Source organism: Scyliorhinus canicula, chromosome 17 (assembly GCF_902713615.1).
Source record: "Scyliorhinus canicula chromosome 17, sScyCan1.1, whole genome shotgun sequence".
NCBI lineage: Eukaryota > Metazoa > Chordata > Chondrichthyes > Carcharhiniformes > Scyliorhinidae > Scyliorhinus > Scyliorhinus canicula.
Window position 1 is genome coordinate 128748564 of NC_052162.1, and position 18710 is coordinate 128767273.

The 18710-nt window shown below is 54.0% G+C and overlaps 1 protein-coding gene across 4 annotated transcripts in view; it reads left to right on the forward strand.

Annotated features, from left to right (window-relative positions):
• The window catches only part of LOC119952043, a 78378-nt gene that overhangs the window by 35759 nt on the left and 23909 nt on the right, over nucleotides 1-18710 (forward strand). For 3 of the 4 annotated variants that reach the window (XM_038775537.1, XM_038775539.1, XM_038775540.1), the window contains exons 3-6: nucleotides 5102-5248; nucleotides 6325-6496; nucleotides 9689-10970; nucleotides 11963-12132. In XM_038775537.1, the coding sequence (XP_038631465.1) occupies nucleotides 5102-5248; nucleotides 6325-6496; nucleotides 9689-10970; nucleotides 11963-12132 (1771 nt within the window). The remainder of the gene's footprint in view (nucleotides 1-5101; nucleotides 5249-6324; nucleotides 6497-9688; nucleotides 10971-11962; nucleotides 12133-18710) is intronic. The other variant, XM_038775538.1, reaches the window with a different exon arrangement.

Consider the following 18710-nt stretch of genomic DNA (forward strand, 5'->3'; position numbering starts at 1 on the left):
AACAGCAGGCAAGGCTGGCCGGAGACAACAACATGTTAGTTGTAAGTCTCTTCAGACCTTTCTCCTCATACAGGGCAACAGTACTGTATCTCTCAATTCCCTCTGCCTCAGGGAGATATCTGTGCACTGACTGGTGTCTCTCAGTCCCCCCTCTCTCTCAGGGAGATATCTGGACACTGACTGGTGTCTCTCAGTCCCCTCTCTCTCAGGGAGATATCTGTACACTGACTGGTGTCTCTCAGCCCCCTCACTCTCAGGGAGATATCTGTACACTGACTGGTGTCTCTCAGTCCCCTCTCTCTCAGGGAGATATCTGTACACTGACTGGTGTCTCTCAGTCCCCTCTCTCTCAGGGAGATATCTGTACACTGACTGGTGTCTCTCAGTCCTCTCTCTCTCAGGGAGATATCTGTACACTGACTGGTGTCTCACAGTCCCCTCTCTCTCTCAGGGAGATATCTGTACACTGACTGGTGTCTCTCAGTCCCCTCTCTCTCAGGGAGATATCTGTACACTGACTGGTGTCTCTCAGCCCCCTCTCTCTCAGGGAGATATCTGTACACTGACTGGTGTCTCTCAGTCCCCTCTCTCTCAGGGAGATATCTGTACACTGACTGGTGTCTCTCAGTCCCCTCTCTCTCAGGGAGATATCTGTACACTGACTGGTGTCTCTCAGTCCCCTCTCTCAGGGAGATATCTGTACACTGACTGGTGTCTCACAGTCCCCTCTCTCTCTCAGGGAGATATCTGTACACTGACTGGTGTCTCTCAGTCCCCTCTCTCTCAGGGAGATATCTGTACACTGACTGGTGTCTCTCCGTCCTCTCTCTCTCTCAGGGAGATATCTGTACACTGACTGGTGTCTCTCAGTCCCCTCTCTCTCAGGGAGCTATCTGTACACTGACTGGTGTCTCTCAGTCCCCTCTCTCTCAGGGAGCTATCTGTACACTGACTGCTGTCTCTCAGTCCTCTCTCTCTCAGGGAGATATCTGTACACTGACTGGTGTCTCTCAGTCTCCTCTCTCTCAGGGAGATATCTGTACACTGACTGGTGTCTCTCAGTCCCCTCTCTCTCAGGGAGCTATCTGTACACTGACTGCTGTCTCTCAGTCCCCTCTCTCTCTCAGGGAGATATCTGTACACTGACTGGTGTCTCTCAGTCCCCCCTCTCTCAGGGAGATATCTGTACACTGACTGGTGTCTCTCAGTCCCCTCTCTCTCAGGGAGATATCTGTACCCTGACTGGTGTCTCTCAGTCCCCTCTCTCAGGGAGATATCTGTACACTGACTGGTGTCTCTCAGTCCCCTCTCTCTCTCAGGGAGATATCTGTACACTGACTGGTGTCTCTCAGTCCCCTCTCTCTCTCAGGGAGATATCTGTACACTGACTGGTGTCTCCCAGTCCCCTCTCTCTCAGGGAGATATCTGTACACTGACTGGTGTCTCTCAGCCCCCTCACTCTCAGGGAGATATCTGTACACTGACTGGTGTCTCTCAGTCCCCTCTCTCTCAGGGAGATATCTGTACACTGACTGGTGTCTCTCAGTCCCCTCTCTCTCAGGGAGATATCTGTACACTGACTGGTGTCTCTCAGTCCTCTCTCTCTCAGGGAGATATCTGTACACTGACTGGTGTCTCACAGTCCCCTCTCTCTCTCAGGGAGATATCTGTACACTGACTGGTGTCTCTCAGTCCCCTCTCTCTCAGGGAGATATCTGTACACTGACTGGTGTCTCTCAGCCCCCTCTCTCTCAGGGAGATATCTGTACACTGACTGGTGTCTCTCAGTCCCCTCTCTCTCAGGGAGATATCTGTACACTGACTGGTGTCTCTCAGTCCCCTCTCTCTCAGGGAGATATCTGTACACTGACTGGTGTCTCTCAGTCCCCTCTCTCAGGGAGATATCTGTACACTGACTGGTGTCTCTCAGTCCCCTCTCTCTCTCAGGGAGATATCTGTACACTGACTGGTGTCTCTCAGTCCCCTCTCTCTCAGGGAGATATCTGTACACTGACTGGTGTCTCTCCGTCCTCTCTCTCTCTCAGGGAGATATCTGTACACTGACTGGTGTCTCTCAGTCCCCTCTCTCTCAGGGAGCTATCTGTACACTGACTGGTGTCTCTCAGTCCCCTCTCTCTCAGGGAGCTATCTGTACACTGACTGCTGTCTCTCAGTCCTCTCTCTCTCAGGGAGATATCTGTACACTGACTGGTGTCTCTCAGTCTCCTCTCTCTCAGGGAGATATCTGTACACTGACTGGTGTCTCTCAGTCCCCTCTCTCTCAGGGAGATATCTGTACACTGACTGCTGTCTCTCAGTCCCCTCTCTCTCTCAGGGAGATATCTGTACACTGACTGGTGTCTCTCAGTCCCCCCTCTCTCAGGGAGATATCTGTACACTGACTGGTGTCTCTCAGTCCCCTCTCTCTCAGGGAGATATCTGTACCCTGACTGGTGTCTCTCAGTCCCCTCTCTCAGGGAGATATCTGTACACTGACTGGTGTCTCTCAGTCCCCTCTCTCTCTCAGGGAGATATCTGTACACTGACTGGTGTCTCTCAGTCCCCTCTCTCTCTCAGGGAGATATCTGTACACTGACTGGTGTCTCCCAGTCCCCTCTCTCTCAGGGAGATATCTGTACACTGACTGGTGTCTCTCAGTCCCCTCTCTCAGGGAGATATCTGTACACTGACTGGTGTACCTCAGGAAAATCGAAAACAAAAGTGTTCGGGAATTTCGTTTGTTAAAAGCACAATGATATTAACGTACCCATAATTTTCTTCATGGATAATCTGCAGCAGTGGCCTTGGGGTTAGTGTTAAATTACCTGGAGGCTCCATTGTAATTCTGGAGACTTGGCAACCCTATACCTCCAAACTCTCTCAGCCTACGCCTCTGATTGTTCTCCATATTCTGCAGTGTCCACAACTCATCATGTGCCGGGCACTTTGCTACTCTCGATGGCGGTGCAGTGATAAAATCAATGGACTTTGTCATCCTGTGGGCCAGGCTAATGCCAGGTTTAAATCCCACCAATGACATCTGGTGGAATTTATATTGAATTGATAAAGTTCTGGAATTTGCAGCACTAATCTCAGGAATGATGACCATGTTGACCACCATTGAGTGTCATTTTTTTAAAAAACCATCTGGTTCACTTATGTCCCCCCAACTGGGCGGCACAGTGGTGCAGTAGTTACCACTATTGCCTCACAGCCCCGGGCCCCGGGTTCGATCCCGACCCTGGGTCACTGTGTAGATTTTGCACATTCTCCCCGTGTCTGCGTGGGTCTCACCCCCACAACCCAAAAGGTGTGCCGGGTCAGTGGATTGGCCATGCTAAATTGCTCCTTAATTAGCAAAAAAGAATTGGGCACTCTAAATTTATTTTAAAAAAACGAACGTTCCCCCATTTAGGGAAAGGAAGTTTGCCGTCCTTACCTGGTCTGGCCTACATATGACTCCTGACCGCGTCCCCCCCAGCACTGCACAACAATGTGTTTGGCTGTTTACTGTCCCACTCCCTCTGAAATGGCTGAGCGAGCCCACTTAGTTTCAGGGGGCAATGAGAGATAAGCAACGAATGCTGGGGCCTTGCCAGTGACACTCACATCCTGTGAAAGGCTTGAACTGCTTTACTGTCCCTGCACCCACCCACTTCCGCCACCCACCCCTTGCAGGCTTCTTGCACCCAGGCTGACAAATGTTCCTCTCCCTGAGCCTGTACAAACCATTCCACACACTCCAATGCCTGTCCCAACCTCAGGATCCTCTGAAGCGTCCTCTGTTTAAATTGCAGTCCCGCCGGAAACGGAGCAGAAGGACTTGCGCGCATTAATCTCCCACAATGGCTGGTGAGAAAGTGACCAGAACACCTGCTTTTTGTTTTACGAGCACTTGATCTGGAGCGGCTGTTCCCCTTGGTTGAAGGCTCAGTCACGAGGAGACACAGGTTCAAGGTGAATGGCTTTGGGGTGATGTGAGGAACAAACCTTTTTACCCAGAGAGTGGTGAGGGTCTGGAATGCACTGCCTGAGAGGGTAGTAGAGGCGGGTTGCCTCACATCCTTCAAAACAATACCTGGATGAGCACTTGGCACGTCTTAACATTCAGGGCCAAGTGCTGGCAAATGGGATTAGGTAGGTAGGTCAGCCATTTTTCATCTGTTGGTGTTTCTGTGATGGGCCGAAGGGCTTCTTCTGTGCAGTATTTTCTGTGATTATTTGGTGGAGGGGGGGGGGGTGTAATCAGCGCCTGGTACCCCCCCCCCGCCACCCCTCCCCGAGCTTCGAAACACAAGCAGTGCAATCTTTCAGTCTGTCACATTGAACAGAGGGAAGGCGGGGGGGGGGTGTACCAGGTGCTGATTACACCCCCCCCCCCCCCCCCCCCAACCACACCGGGTTCAAACTGGTCCCGGGTTGAGGGCGGAGGGGGGAATGCCGGGTTCATAGGGTCTGGGGTTTGGGGGAGATCTTACGTTGTGGGGAGATGTTCTTTGTTTTTAGGGGTCCCGTGTTGGCATCAGAGCCAACAGTTATTTGTTGGCAGGGGAGTTGGTCTGGGCTAGTGAGTTGGGGAGGGGATGATGTGGGGTTCAAGAGGGGAAGTCCCAGGTTGGGGCAGTGTCCTGGGTTTTGAGGGGAAAGGGGGAACCCATGAAGCAATTGGGATCCCAGGGAGGTAAGGGGGCGGGTGGGGTTCCAGATTTGGGGGAAGGTGTGGCCCCGAATTTGGGGGGAGTGTTGCACCCAGATGCAGTGGGGGAGGGTTTCTGGGTTGGGGGGGGGGGGGGGGGGGGATTGGACACATCCCAGGCTGGGTTTGGGGTGTTGGAGGAGTCTCAGGTTGGGTGGGTGTGGTGGTTTTGGGTTGGGAGCGCTGGGGAGTCTCGGGACTGGAAATTCAAACCCGTGGCCTTTCGGAATCAGAGGCAGAAATGAGGCCAATCTAAAGAAGGGGCTGGCTTTCAGCGCACAACCTAAATTTTAAATGTGCAGCTTAAATCGTGGTTCCACAGGGGAAACGTTGGGGTAGGGGACGGGAGGTGGAGCGTGGCAGTGGCAGCCCTAATGCCTGGTAACATGCTGTGCCCTGATGCAGAGTCGACTACGTCTGAAGGAGCTTGAGCGAATGCAGGCGGAGCAGAAGCGGGAGCAGCGAGCGGCACCACCCCTGGCACGCCCCATAGGCTATGCCAGCCGCAACTACGAGCGGCCATGGATCAACGGGATGAACAGTAACAGAAAGGTACTGAAGTCCGGGACTCAGAATGGGATTAGTAGCTGCTGTGTATCGATACTAGCAGTGTCTGTGGGCTGGGTTCTCCGTTTCAGCGGAGAAGTGCCGGCTCGAACGGAGAATCTGCGGGATGGTTATGATGGAAAAATCGGCGGCGGCCCCTCACCGATTCCGGGACCGGGAGGGCCTAGCAGCAGCGCCGGGTGAAACACCCGGCTCCCACGCTGATAACGGACGGAGAATGGCCGGGTCCCTGGCTGCACATGCGCACAGCTGACAACCTGCAGCGGTCGTGCCGGCCATGCATGGACCCGACCCACCATCCATGACCCCACAGGGGCCACACCTTGGCCACCAGTCGCCCAAGCTCTCGCGGAGGCCCAACCCCCCCCCCCCCCCCCCCCCTCCCTGGCCAGCGGCATGGATCCCGGCCGAGCGTGGCAGCGCTGGACACAGTCTGCAGCCGCCACGCCGGGTTCCCGACCACTTAGACCACACGTTTCCGTGCCGTCGGGAATTCGGCCCATCGGGGGCGGAGAATCGCGGGAGGGCCGGGTGGATGACGCGCCAACACCGTTGCAATGGCACGCGGTGCACGACGCGATGACGCCATTTCCATGGGGGCAGAGCATGGCTGACTGGCATCAGTTGATTATCCGCCCGATCGCTGATTATGATATCGGCATCGGGCAATGGAGAATCCCACCCTGTGTTTATTATAGAGAATTGTAGACCCTGTATATATTATAAAGAATAGTAGTCCCTGGGTGGGATTCTCCTGTCTCTGACGCCGAAACTGTGTACGGTGATCAGCCGGAGAATCCCCATTGTCCCCGAAATCCGGGGGGGTGGGGCGCACCGTTTTTGCGCTATTGAGCATAGCAGCCCCTGGGCGGGATTCTCCATTTCTGAGACTAAACGCGGGATTCTCCATTGGCTGATGTATATTGTAGGGAATAACAGTCCCTGTAACTGTTATAGGAATTATGTCCACTGTGTTTCCAGTCAGTCTCCAGGATTCTCAGTTGTTTCTGTCTCTCTTTCCCTGCACACGAGGTCTAGTTTAACTCCTTGGCTCCTCACAGATGGACATCGTGGACACAGAAGGCAGAGAGCTCCAGCACTCACCTACATATCCGAGAAGTCTGATCTCCGGAAGAGGCTCGAGACTTCCATCATTGCACAACATCGTGGGCAAGAAGCAGAAAGTTCCCGAGCAGGCTGACGTCCCTGAAATCAAGGGCGGTGCGTCCTCAGGTGAACGTCCCCCAGAAGGAGGTAGCAAAAATGGGAATTATTCCAAGACGATAGGGAATGTGCCGCCTACTTTTCTTGCAATTCTGTCCTGGGAGTGTTTGACGGGGCCAGCAATTCAGCGCCGATTGCTTGACTTGAGTTTCAAGCTCTTGGTCGGCTATGCATCACTACCCACGGGTGCGAGATGTTCAATACCTGTTCACTGTTCCAGATGTGTGGTAAGCCATGTGTGTGGGTGGATGGGGGTACGGGGGGGTGGTGGGGTTAGGGCTGTCTGACCCTCCTCTCTCTCTCTCCTCTGCCCCAATCCAAACCTTCTGACAAGAAGCTTTGCACATTGAGCTGCCCAGAGGGGTTTTAGGTACCTGCAGGTCTGGGACTTGGTAAGGAGAGGTGCTGTCTTTTCCTGGACTACCCCCCCCTGGGATTGCAGGATAAGGTACTGTCGAAGGAGGAGAAAGGGAGGGGAAGGTGTCCGAGGTCTACAAGGAGTTAATGGGTTGGGAGGGGGCCCTGCTGGGGGATATAAAACGCAAGTGGGAATAGGATCTGTGAGGGGAAGTGGAGGCCAGGACATGGGCAGAGGATGAATGCGTCCCCGTGGTGTGTGTGGCTAAGCCTCATTCAGTTTAAGGTAATCCATAGAGCATAGAGCACATATGATGATAGCACGGATGAGTAGGTTCTTTGAGTTAGTGGTGTGGGTGGTGTGCGGTGAGGCCCGCGAATCACGTCCACATGTTCTGGATGTGTCCAAGGCTGAAGGGGTTCTGGCAGGGGTTTGTGGACGTAATGTCCGAGGTGCTGGGGGTGAAGGTGGCTCCGAGTCCAGAGGTAGCGATATTCGGAGTTTCGGAAGATCTGGGAGCTCAGGGGCTGAGAGAGGCCGATGTCTTGGCCTCGGCTTACATTTAACATTGCAATGAAGTTACTGTGAAAATCCCCTGGTCGCCACCTTCCGGCGCCTGTCCAGGTCACAGAGGGAGAATTCAGAATTCTCAGCTGGTACGGGAATTGAACCTGCGCTGCTGGCCTGCATCACAAACCAGCTGTCTAGCCCACTGAGCTAAAGGGATGGCGGGACTCAGAGCCTCTGAAAGCGGGGGTGTGGGTGAGCCACCCGGCGGAATTCCTGAAGCTGGAGGAGGTCAAGTTCATCCTGAGTGGGTTCACTCGGAGATGGAAGCCGTTCATTGATTTATTCCAGGAGGTTGGAGGGTCATCGGGGGGGAATGTGGATGGGTAAGGGGGTTAAAATGGGGAAGACGGGATGGAAGGAGTGGGCAGCATTAGGGGAGCAGGGGGGGAGTGGATGTTGGTTATTTATAATGTTGTTTGGTTGTTCTTCTGCTTTTTCGTCACATAAAAATGCCTTGAATAAAATATTTTCAAAAGAAAGAAGCTTTGCCCCACTAGAAGCAGTAACCCTCCCCCCATAAACACATTACAAAGATTAACATGGAAAGTAGAACCAGAATGAAAGAACCCGCATTAATGTAGCGCCTTACGCGATGACCCCTGGGCAATGGATGAGGTTATTTTTGAAGCATCGACGCTGCTGTGGCTCAAATGACGTAACCGACCAATTTGTGCAAAGCAAGACTCCACAAACGACCGTGGGATAATGCCAATGCTGCCGGCCAAGAGATAAATGTTGAAAATCGCATCCTCCCCCCATCAACGAGGAGAATCCCTCTGCTTTTCGAAACATTTTTAAAACTTCCAGTGCCGAAGGTGGCCATCCGGCCCATCATGTCCGTGCCGGCCAGAATTCAACAATTGAGCCTCGGCGAGTCGCTTGAAACCTTTTAAGATCCCAAAGGGGGTCTTGGACAAGGTGGATGCAGAGGGGATGTTTCTTCTTGAGGGAGAATCTCGAACTAGAGTCACTCTTTACACATAAGGGTCCATTTAAAACGGAGATGAGGAGAAATATTTTCTCTCAGAGGGCGGTGAGTCTTATGGACTCTCTTCTTCAAAAGGGTGGTGGAAGCAGAGTGAATATTTTTAAGGCCGAGCTGGATAGATTCTTGATAAACAAGAGAGTCGAAAACCTATTATTGTATGTCGGGTGGGGGTTTGGGGTATTAGACAGCAATGTGTAGTTGAGGTTACTATCAGACCCGCCATGATCGTTCTTTGTATGCTCGCATGAAGGCTTTTTGCCTCAACTGTCTTCCAGGCAGTGAGTTCTAGACTCCCACCACCTGCTGGCTGAAAAGATTTCTCTTCAATCTCACCCCCCCACCTCCCACCCCCCCAACACCTGTAATCCTTTGGGGAGATAGTGGTGCAGTAGTAATGTCGCTGGACCAGTAATCCAGAGGGCCACAGATTCACGACCCTTGGAGAGAAGTAACTTTTCCTCATTTCTGGTTTAAATTTGCTACCCCTCATCCTAAAACTATGTCCTCTCGTTCTCGAATGTCCAACAAGTGGAAACATCCGCTCCACGTCTACTTTGACAATACCTTTCATCATCTTATATGCCTCAATTAGATCTCCCCTCATTCTTCTAAACTCCAGAGACTATAGGCCTAAACTGCTCAATCTCTCCTCATACGACAAACCCATCTCTGGAATCAATCCAGTGAACCTCCTCTGAACTGCCTCCAATGTAACTACATCCCTCCTCGAGTAAGGGGACCAATCTGCACACAATACCCCAGGTGTGGTCTCACCAATGCCTTGTACAGTTGCAGCAACACTTCCCTACCTTTATACTCTATTCCTTTGGCTATAAATGCCAAAGTTCCATTTGCCTTTCTTATTACCTGCTGCATCTGCATACTAACTTTCTGGAATTCATGCACAATGACACCCAGGTCCCCCTGTACTGAAGCTCTCTGGTTTATCTCCATTTAGGTAATAAATTGCCTTTTTATTTTTCCAGCCAAAATGGATAATCTCACACTTATCCACTAGTGGTTCAACTCCATCTATCAGATTTTGGCCCACTCAACTAACCTATCCATATATATTTGTAAATTTCTTATTTCCTCACTGCAATTTACGATGGCACCTGTTTTAGTGTCTTAGCCTGGGGCCTCTGACTTACGAATGCAGCGATATCACCACTACCCTTCCAGTATCTCAGTAATTCCCAACTGTGTTTGTCAGCTGACTTGCCTCATGCTTTTTGAGACCTGAATTACTGACTCCTCCATGTTATCTTTTGTGTTTGTGTTACAGGGCCTGACCATGGAGTCTCCTTCCAGGCACAGAGACTGCAACTAAAGAGCAAAAGGGGCCCCGCTATCACTGAGCAGCTGCTGCTGAAGGTGCCCGGGCTGAGCTCGGCCGCTGGCATGGTGCCTGGGTCGCCCACCAAGAGGACACAGTCTGGGGACCTGTGCTGCGGGGAGGAGGAGGAGGAAGAGGAAGACAGAGAGGGCAGCACCGGCGCCAGGGGAGGTGGTGATGATGAGCCAGAGCCACCTGCCCCGGCTGTGTTCTCGCCTGCCGAATCGGTGCCCGTCCCCCCTCGCCAGCCCCCTGCCGGCGGCAAGTGCCAAGCAGAGGAGGAGGAGGCTGGAGCACGAGATCAGGAACCTGGGGAGCAGGCCGGCAATCATCCCCCCTCCCCCACCGCCGGAAGGCTTTGCAGGCAGCAGACCAATCTCATCCTGCACAGGTTGCGTCAGGAAAGACTGTCCACTGTGGGGACCCATAGCGATGAGGAGGTGCAGGCGGAGGAGGTGGATGATGAGAAGCCCCCCGTGCCACCGCGCCCACTGTCGGGCACCACGACTGGGCTGCCCACTGCTACTGTTGCCGCCGCCACCAATATGGCCAGCTTCATTCCTGCCGCCGTGTTGGGCGACCACCTTCCCTTCCGGTTGAGGGTCCGCCAGTGGGCCACACAGGAGAAGGGCAGTGGTGGCGGTACCTCCACCTTCTCCCGGGTCGCAGGGGAGGGTGGCCGTAGCCGGGGAGAGGTGCTGAGTGACGCCGAGGAGGAGGAGGCGGGGAAGCAGGCCAGCCTTTCACAGGTCCTCAGGCCCCCTCAAGCTGAGCCCGTCACCGCCAGCCGTGGCACTCAAACGTTCCGTCGGCACTGCCCCACCCAGAGCCCCCAGCGCCCAGCTCCCCAGAGCCCGCCACCCCCTCCGCCACCGCTGCTGCTGCCCCGGCTGGACACTGGCCGGCTGGTCAGCCTGCTGGTCACCACCACTGGTGCCAGCCCTGGCGTGGCAACCGCAGCCCCGCAGGCAGGGACCACCACTGCCAGCCTAGCCCGCCTCCAGCCAATCTCGGCCACCCGCCTGGGAGCCACGGCCAGCGGTATTCCCTCCTGGGGCCAGATGCGTGACCCGCCGCTCTCCATGACCATCCTAGCCCTGTCTGACCTAAGGGCGCAGGAGGGTCGGCAGCTGAGCCGAGCGCCTGCAGGCAATGTCGAGACCAGGAAGGAGGCCCGGGATAGCGAGAAGCCACGTCCAGACCCAGAAACACTTAGAAAGCTGCAGGAAAGGTAAGGAAAAGTTCAGGGGGGAGAGAGAGAAATATATGGCTGTTGTATGGGCTGATGGAGAGGATATATTGAGGCCTACACAAAACTTGCTATATGGGTTACTGATTGTAGAGACTCCCTCTTTAAAAGGGGTCCCTGACGGAGAGACTCCCTCTTTAAAAGGGGTCCTGACGGAGAGACTCCCTCTTTAAAAGGGGTCCCTGACGGAGAGGCTCCCTCTTTAAAAGGGGTCCCTGACGGAGAGGCTCCCTCTTTAAAGGGGGTCCCTGACGGAGAGACTCCCTCTTTAAAAGGGGTCCCTGACGGAGAGGCTCCCTCTTTAAAAGGGGTCCCTGACGGAGAGATTCCCTCTTTAAAAGGGGTCCCTGACGGAGAGACTCCCTTTTTAAAAGGGGTCCCTGACGCAGAGACTCCCTCTTTAAAAGGGGTCCCTGACGGAGAGAGACTCCCTCTTTAAAAGGGGTCCCTGACGGAGAGAGACTCCCTCTTTAAAAGGGGTCCCTGATGGAGAGACTCCCTCTTTAAAAGGGGTCCTTGATGGAGAGACTCCCTCTTTAAAAGGGGTCCCTGACGGAGACTCCCTCTTTAAAAGGGGTCCCTGACGGAGAGACTCTCTCTTTAAAAGGAGAGACTCTCTGCCAGAACTCTCCGGCCATTTGCTGACAGTGGGATTCTCTGGTCCCGCTGGCAGCTCGCCTCCTCCACTCGCGGATTTCCCGGTGGCGTGGAGTTGCCTCAATGGAAAATCCCATTCAAAGTGGCGGAAACGGAGAATCCCGTTGCCAGCGGACGGTCCACTGCTGAGAAACACATGGGTGGCGGACCAGAGACTCCAGCCCTCCACCTTTAAAAGGAGTCACTGACGAAGAGAGACAACCTCTTTAAAAGGGGTCTTTGTGAGAAAGACTCCCACATTAAAAATGGTTGTTATTGTAATGTCTCCCGGTCCCCAGTTTTTATTGACAATTCTATCTGGTGTGCTTTACTCTCAGCCTGCTTCACGAGGACTCAGAGGAAGAGGAAGGGGACCTGTGCAGGATCTGCCTAATACCGGGTGGCACCCCCTTGAATCCACTCCTGGAACCCTGCAAATGTGTTGGGAGTCTACAGTATGTGCATCATGACTGCCTGAAGAAGTGGCTACAGGCGAAGATTATTTCAGGTTGGACATTAGTATTATCTGTTGGGGGGGGGGGGTGGAATAGGAAGTGGCATGGGGGAGGGGTGAGGCGCAAGTGAGGGGTCGGGAAGGGCAGTGCAGCGTTACTTGCAATCATGGTCCATGGAGCCAGCTCCTACTCAGCCACCAAATATCTGCAAGCCACCCAGTGCAACCAATGCCTGCCCTTCATCTGGAGACACACTCTTCCAGCGATACCCCTTTTTTCACGAACGGATCTCCCACATTTCTGTCTGGGACTGTTCTAGACCCTGCCATTTCCTCTGATCCCGACTGTGCCTCCACATGCATCCCCTTTCACTTCGTGCCCATCAACACAATATCTTAAAGCACCACAGCAAGTTTTGGGTTCTTATAAAATCTCTTTCCACCCATGAACAGCTGTAGAAAGCCTCAAGTCTGTCATGTCTGTCGTATATTTTACACATGTCAGAGCCACACAAGTGTAATACTAGTTTCTTTGTGCGTTTGAACTTTATTTGTTCAGTTTTATAATATCTTTGCAGTCTCCAATATTGGGCCCAAGTGTTCGCGCCGTTGTGAACGCCGTCACGTTTCACAACGGCACAAACCGGGCCCGGGTACGACAGATTCTGGCCCTCACAGGGGGCCAGAACAGCGCTGGAGCAGTTCACGCATGTGCAGGGGACTTCTTTAGCACGCCAGCCCCGACCAACATGGGGTTGGTGTTCAGGGGCCAGCCAAGCCAGGAAGTAGGCCTGGGGGGAAAGAGGCCGGCCCACCGATCGATGGGGCCCAATCGCGGGCCAGCCCCCATCGGAGGACCCCCGCCCAGTGAAGGAGCACCCCTCCCCCCCCCACAGGCCGCCCACCGGCCGTTCCCGCAGAGCTTCCGGCGGCAGCGACCAGGGGTGAACGGCGGCGGCAGGACTCTGTCGTATCGACGTGGCCGCTCTGCCCATCCGGGCCGGAGAATCGGCGGCGCCACCGATTCCAGCGGCCCGCGGCCACGCCAAACGCGCCGGCGCGAATGGCGCAGATTCTCCGCACCTCGGAGAATCACGCGCCGGCATCGGGGCGTCGTGGCGCGGTTGCGGCGATTCACCGGCCCGGTGGGGGTATCGGAGAATTGCCCCCAAAATGTCAGCACTCCTGCTTACCATTCAGGGTTCCAGATCTTTCTGTGGTGTCTGTTGACTTTGCTGTGAGTCAACACTCAGGCTTAACCAATCAAGCACAAAGAACATTGATCAGTTTCCAGACTGACTGTGGTAGTATGAGTAGGCGTATTACGGTACCTGGGAGTGTGAGCTGCCATTGGTGCAGAGGACTCGCTGCCCATTGGCCCAGGTATCGTGTGCCTTTTAGCCCGATTGGCTAAGAGGAAGGTGGCTCCGCCTACGAGGCGGGGTATAAGAACCCGTGTTACCGGCAGCCAGCCATTTTCCTGTATGTCTGCTGCCGGGTTCACTTCTTGCTAATTAACGCTTTTCGTTCTGACTTCACCTACGTTTCGTGTCCATTGATTGTGCATCACTGACATAATCAAACACAGAGCAATTTTCAGTACCATTCGTGATTCCTCAGATACTACAGCAGCCCGAGTCCATAAGCAATAAGATCTGGGCAGTAGCCAGGTTTGACAAGTGGTTAATGACATTCACACCACACAAGTGCCAGGCAATGACCATCACCAACAAGAGAGAATCCAACATCTCCCCTTGACGTTCAGTGGCATTGCCATCGCTGAATTCCCCCATTGAACCAGAAACTGGACCAGCCACATAAATACTGTGGTTACAAGAGCAGGTCAGAGGCTGGGACTCCTGTGGTGAATATAAAACCATAATTCATAGGAGCAGAATTAGGCCATTCAGTCCATTGAATCTGCTCCGTCATTAAATCATGGCTGATATTTTTCTCATCCCCATTCTCCTGCCTTCTCCCCATAACCCCTGATCCCCTTATTAATCAAGAACCTATCTATCTCTGTCTTAAAGACACTCAGTGATTTAGCCTCCACAGCCTTTCTGTGGCAATCAGTGCCACAGATTCACCACCCTCTGGCTGAAGAAATTCCTCCTCATCTCTGTTTTAAAGCATCGTCCCTTCAGTCTGTAGCTGTGCCCTCGGGTTCTAGTTTTTCCTCCAAGTGGAAACATCCTCTCCACATCCACTCTATCCAGGCCTCGCAGTATCCTGTAAGTTTCAATAAGATCCCCTCTCATCTAAACTCCAATGAATACAGACCCAGAATCCTCAACCTTCCTCATGCGACAAGCTCTTCATTCCAGGGATCATTCTTTTGAACCTCCTCTGGACCCTTTCCAAGGCCAGCACATCCTTCCTTAGAGAGGGGGCCCAAAACTGCTCACAATACTCCAAATGGGGTCTGACCAGAGCCTTATTCAGCCTCAGAAGTACATCCCTGCACTTGTATTCTAGCCCTCTCGACATGAATGCTAACATTGCATTTGCCTTCCTAACTGCCGACTGAAACTGCACGTTAGCCTCAGGGGTACCTCGAACCAGAACTCCTAAGTCCCTTTGTGCTTCTGACTTCCTGAGCCTTTTCCAATTTAGAAAATAGTCTATGCCTCCATTCTTCCTACCAGAGTGCAAAACCTCACACTTTTCCACATTGTGTTCCATCTGCCATTCTCTAGCCTGCCCAGGTCCATCTGCAGCCCCCCTCTGCTTCCTCACTACCACATGTCCCTCTGCATATATTTTTATCACCTGCAAACTTAGCAACAGTGCCTTCAGTTCCTTCTTCCAGATCATTACTATATATTGTGAAAAGTTGTGGTCCCAGCATCGACCTCTGAAACACACGACTAGTCGCCGGCTGCCATTATGAAAAAGACCCCTTTATCCCACTCTCTGCCAGTCAGCCAAGCCTCTATCCATTCCAGGATTGTACCCTTAACACCATGGGCTCTTAACTGAATTAACAGCCTCCTATTTGGCACCTTGTCAAAGATCTTCTGCAAATCTAAAGAGATGATGGGCGCGATTCTCCCAAAGGGAGACAAAGTGCCGACGCCGGAGTGAAAACCGGAGTTTCACTCCGGCGTCGGAGGCCGCTCCTCACCCCCTATTCTCCCACCCTCAGGGGGCTAGGAGCGGCGGCGCGTCAATCTCACGCGCCGGGCCTTGACGCCCGCGTCAAAGCGGCGCCGCCTGAATGACGCGGCCGGCAGCACCTAGATGACGTCACCCGTGCATGCGCGGTTGCCGTCCTGCCCTCCGCTGCCCCGCAAGACATGGAGGATTGATCTTGTGGGGCGGCGGAGGGAAAAGAGTGCGTCTTTCAGAGACGCCGGCCCGACGATCGATGGGCACCGATCGCGGGCCAGACCCCTCCTGAGCACCCCCTGGTGCTCGATCCTCCCTCCGCCCCCCACAGGCCCCACACGCAGCAGTCGCGCGCTGTGGAAGAATAGTGTGCAGGTGCCAGGGCGGCATGGCCTGAATCGCCCGGCACTCCCGCGATTCTCCCACCCGGCGTGGGGGTCGGAGAATTGCGCCCATCTGGTTCTCCTTTGTCTAGCTTCCTTGTTACCTCCTCAAAGAATTAATTCCCTACCCACTATCTACAAGGCACAAGTCAGGATGGGATACTCTCCGCGTGCCTGGATGAGTGCGGCTCTGACAACACTCGAGAAGCTCGCAGCACGGTGGCGCAGTGGTTAGCACTGCTGTCTCACGCGCAGTGGTCTCAGGTTCGATCCCAGCTCTGGGTCACTGTCCGTGTGGAGTTTGCACATTCTGCCTGTATTTGTGTGAGTTTCGCCCCCACAATCCAAAGATGTGTAGGATAGGTGGATTGGCCACGCTAAATTGCCCCTTAATTGGAAAAAATTAATTGGGTACTCTAAATTTTTTTTAAAACACTCGAGAAGCTCGTCACCATCCAGGACAAAGCAGCCCCGCTTTGATCGGCACCCCATCCACAAACATTCACTCCCTCCACCACCGACGCACAGCGGCAGCAGTGTGTGTACCATCTACAAGATGCACCGCAGCGACTCACCAAGGCTCCTTCGACAGCATCTTCCAAACCCACCACCTCTACCAGCTAGTTTACGAAGTCGGACCCAATCCTACGCCACCTGTATCCCCGGATACCTAAATGAGTTTTTTTTTAAATTTAGAGTACCCATTATCTTATTTTCCAATTAAGGGGCAATTTAGCGTGGCCAACCCACCTACCCTGCACATCTTTGGGTTGTGGGGGTGAAACCGACACAGACACGGGGAGAATGTGCAAAGTCCACACGGACAGTGACCCGGGGCCGGGATCGAACCAGTGCTAACCATTGCACCACTGTGCCGCCCTGTGCCCAAAATGATTTGTCGCTACCCGGAATGGCAAACCTCACCACCACGACTCCCGCCCCTGTGCCTGGAGAAGACAAATACTCACATTTCCCCAAATTCAATTTGTACCCCAAAAAACAACCCAAATCGCCTTTATAATTATATCCCCCACCAATGTGCTCGGATCCGAGATATACAATAGCAGAGAGACACCCAATGCGCCACCCCTCCTGTCCCCCCCCCCCCCCCCCCCGCCCCCACACTGCCCCCTTTCATAAGTCTGAACCCCTCAGCGCAATGGCCAAGGGCTCCATAGCCAGCGCGAACAGAAGGGGGGACATGGGGCATCCCTGCCTCATTCCCCGATATAGTGGAAAGTACCCCAAATTCATACCATTCATCCACACACAGGCTGTTGGGTCTTTATACAACACTTTCACCCATGCCGCAAACTTAGGCCCAATCCCAAATTTCTCCAGCACCACAAACAGATAGCTCTACTCCATCGTCAAACGCCTTCTCCATATCTAATGCCACCTTCTGTCAGAGAAAGCACCACATTCGGTAGCCACCGCACATTCGCCGACAGCTGCCCTTAACGAACCCAGTCTGATCCCCCCCACCCACTTTAGGGAAGCTCTTCAAGGGTCACCAATCTATTTCCTCTGTAAAAGTCACTAACCGTCAGTATCCCCCGTCCAGTCTCCGCCTCTTAAAGGTGGCATCTAGCATGGCTGGTGGAAACTTGTGATTGCCCCAGATGGGGGCCATTATGGACACCTCGTAAGACCAAAGTGCTGCTTCATCTGGTTCTCAATATTACGACTACCACTGGACTGGTTGAGTGTTTTGCTGGCAGGGATGGGAGTGCTGTCGTTGTGAGGGCCCGGAGGGTCATTCCTGTACATGAGGACTCCTCCAACCTCGCCCATTCCACGTTTGGTTCCTTCACCCATCCCTTCACTTTCTCAGCCGTGGCTGCCCACTGGTGGTATTGCAAGTTCAGGAGGGCCAGGCCTCCCATGTGTCTTCTCCTTTGCAGTGTTTTAGGGATTTGTGGAAAAGTCCTTGGGGATGTAGATGGGTATTGATCTGAACAGGAAGAGAAACCTGGGCAGTACGTTCATCTTGATGGTCCACACCCTCCCCACCAGGAAAGCGGGAGTGCATCCCATCTCTGCCAGACTGGTCAGGTTCCACTTGTGGATCTGAGTCCAGGCGTGGGCTATCTGGATCCCCAGGTAGTGAAATGTGTTTTGGGCTATTTTAAATGGTAGACCCTCCAGCTCTGCCCCTTTCTCTCTCGGGTTCACTGGGCTTTGGTCGGAGTGACCTGTGTGCCTCTTGATTTCCGGCGGCTTGGGTCACTGTCTGTGCAGAGTCTGCATGTTCTCCCTGTGTCTGCGTGGGTTTCTTCTGGGTGCTCCGGTTTCCTCCCACAAATCCTGAATCCTGGATTCCCCACAGCCCCGCGCCAAAATCGCGGCCGGAGTGGGGGCGGAGAATCCACTTTCACGCTGAAATCGGGCCCGGCGCCAGTCCGGCGATTCTACGGGATCCGAGAATCGGCGTGATCGCCGAGTACGGCGTGCGGCTGGGGGCCCATTGACAAAGGCCCGCCCAGCAATACTCTGCTCCCGACTGTCCGAGATCCCAACGGCGTGGAACTAACCACCTATTACTGGTCGGGATGCTGGCGTGGCCCTGGTTGGGGTGGCGGGATCGGAGGCCGGGGGGGGGGGGGGGGGGGGGGGGGGGGGGGGGGGGGGGGGGGGGGGGGGGTGCTTATAGGCGGCCGGGGGTTAGATCCACGGGGTTAAATGATCAGGCGGGCGGCCGATTGGGGGTGGGGGGTCTCCTTTCTCTGTGTGGCTCTGCGGTCCGAGTCCGCCAAGGAGCTCAGCGTGGCCGCTGGAGGCCACCGCTCTGAGCATGCGTGAACTCTGAACCTCAACACCTTCTCCTATCCCTGGAAATTGTGAAAGCAGACGATCACCGCTATTGGCGGTTCATTCGTCGTTGGTTTAGCTGGAGTGACCGTTGCGCCTTGTCCAATTGATAGTGGGACAGGTCCTCCTCCTCTCCCATCAACTTCAAGCAACTCAGCAAAGTGATGCACAATCAATGGACAGAAACATAGGTGAAGTCCGAATTGAAAGGCTTTAATCAGCAAGAAGTGAGCCCAGCACCAGGAGTATAGAAATGGCCTGGCTGCTGGGGACAACGGGTTCTTATACCCCGCCTCACAGGGGGACCTACCTTCCTCTCGATCAATG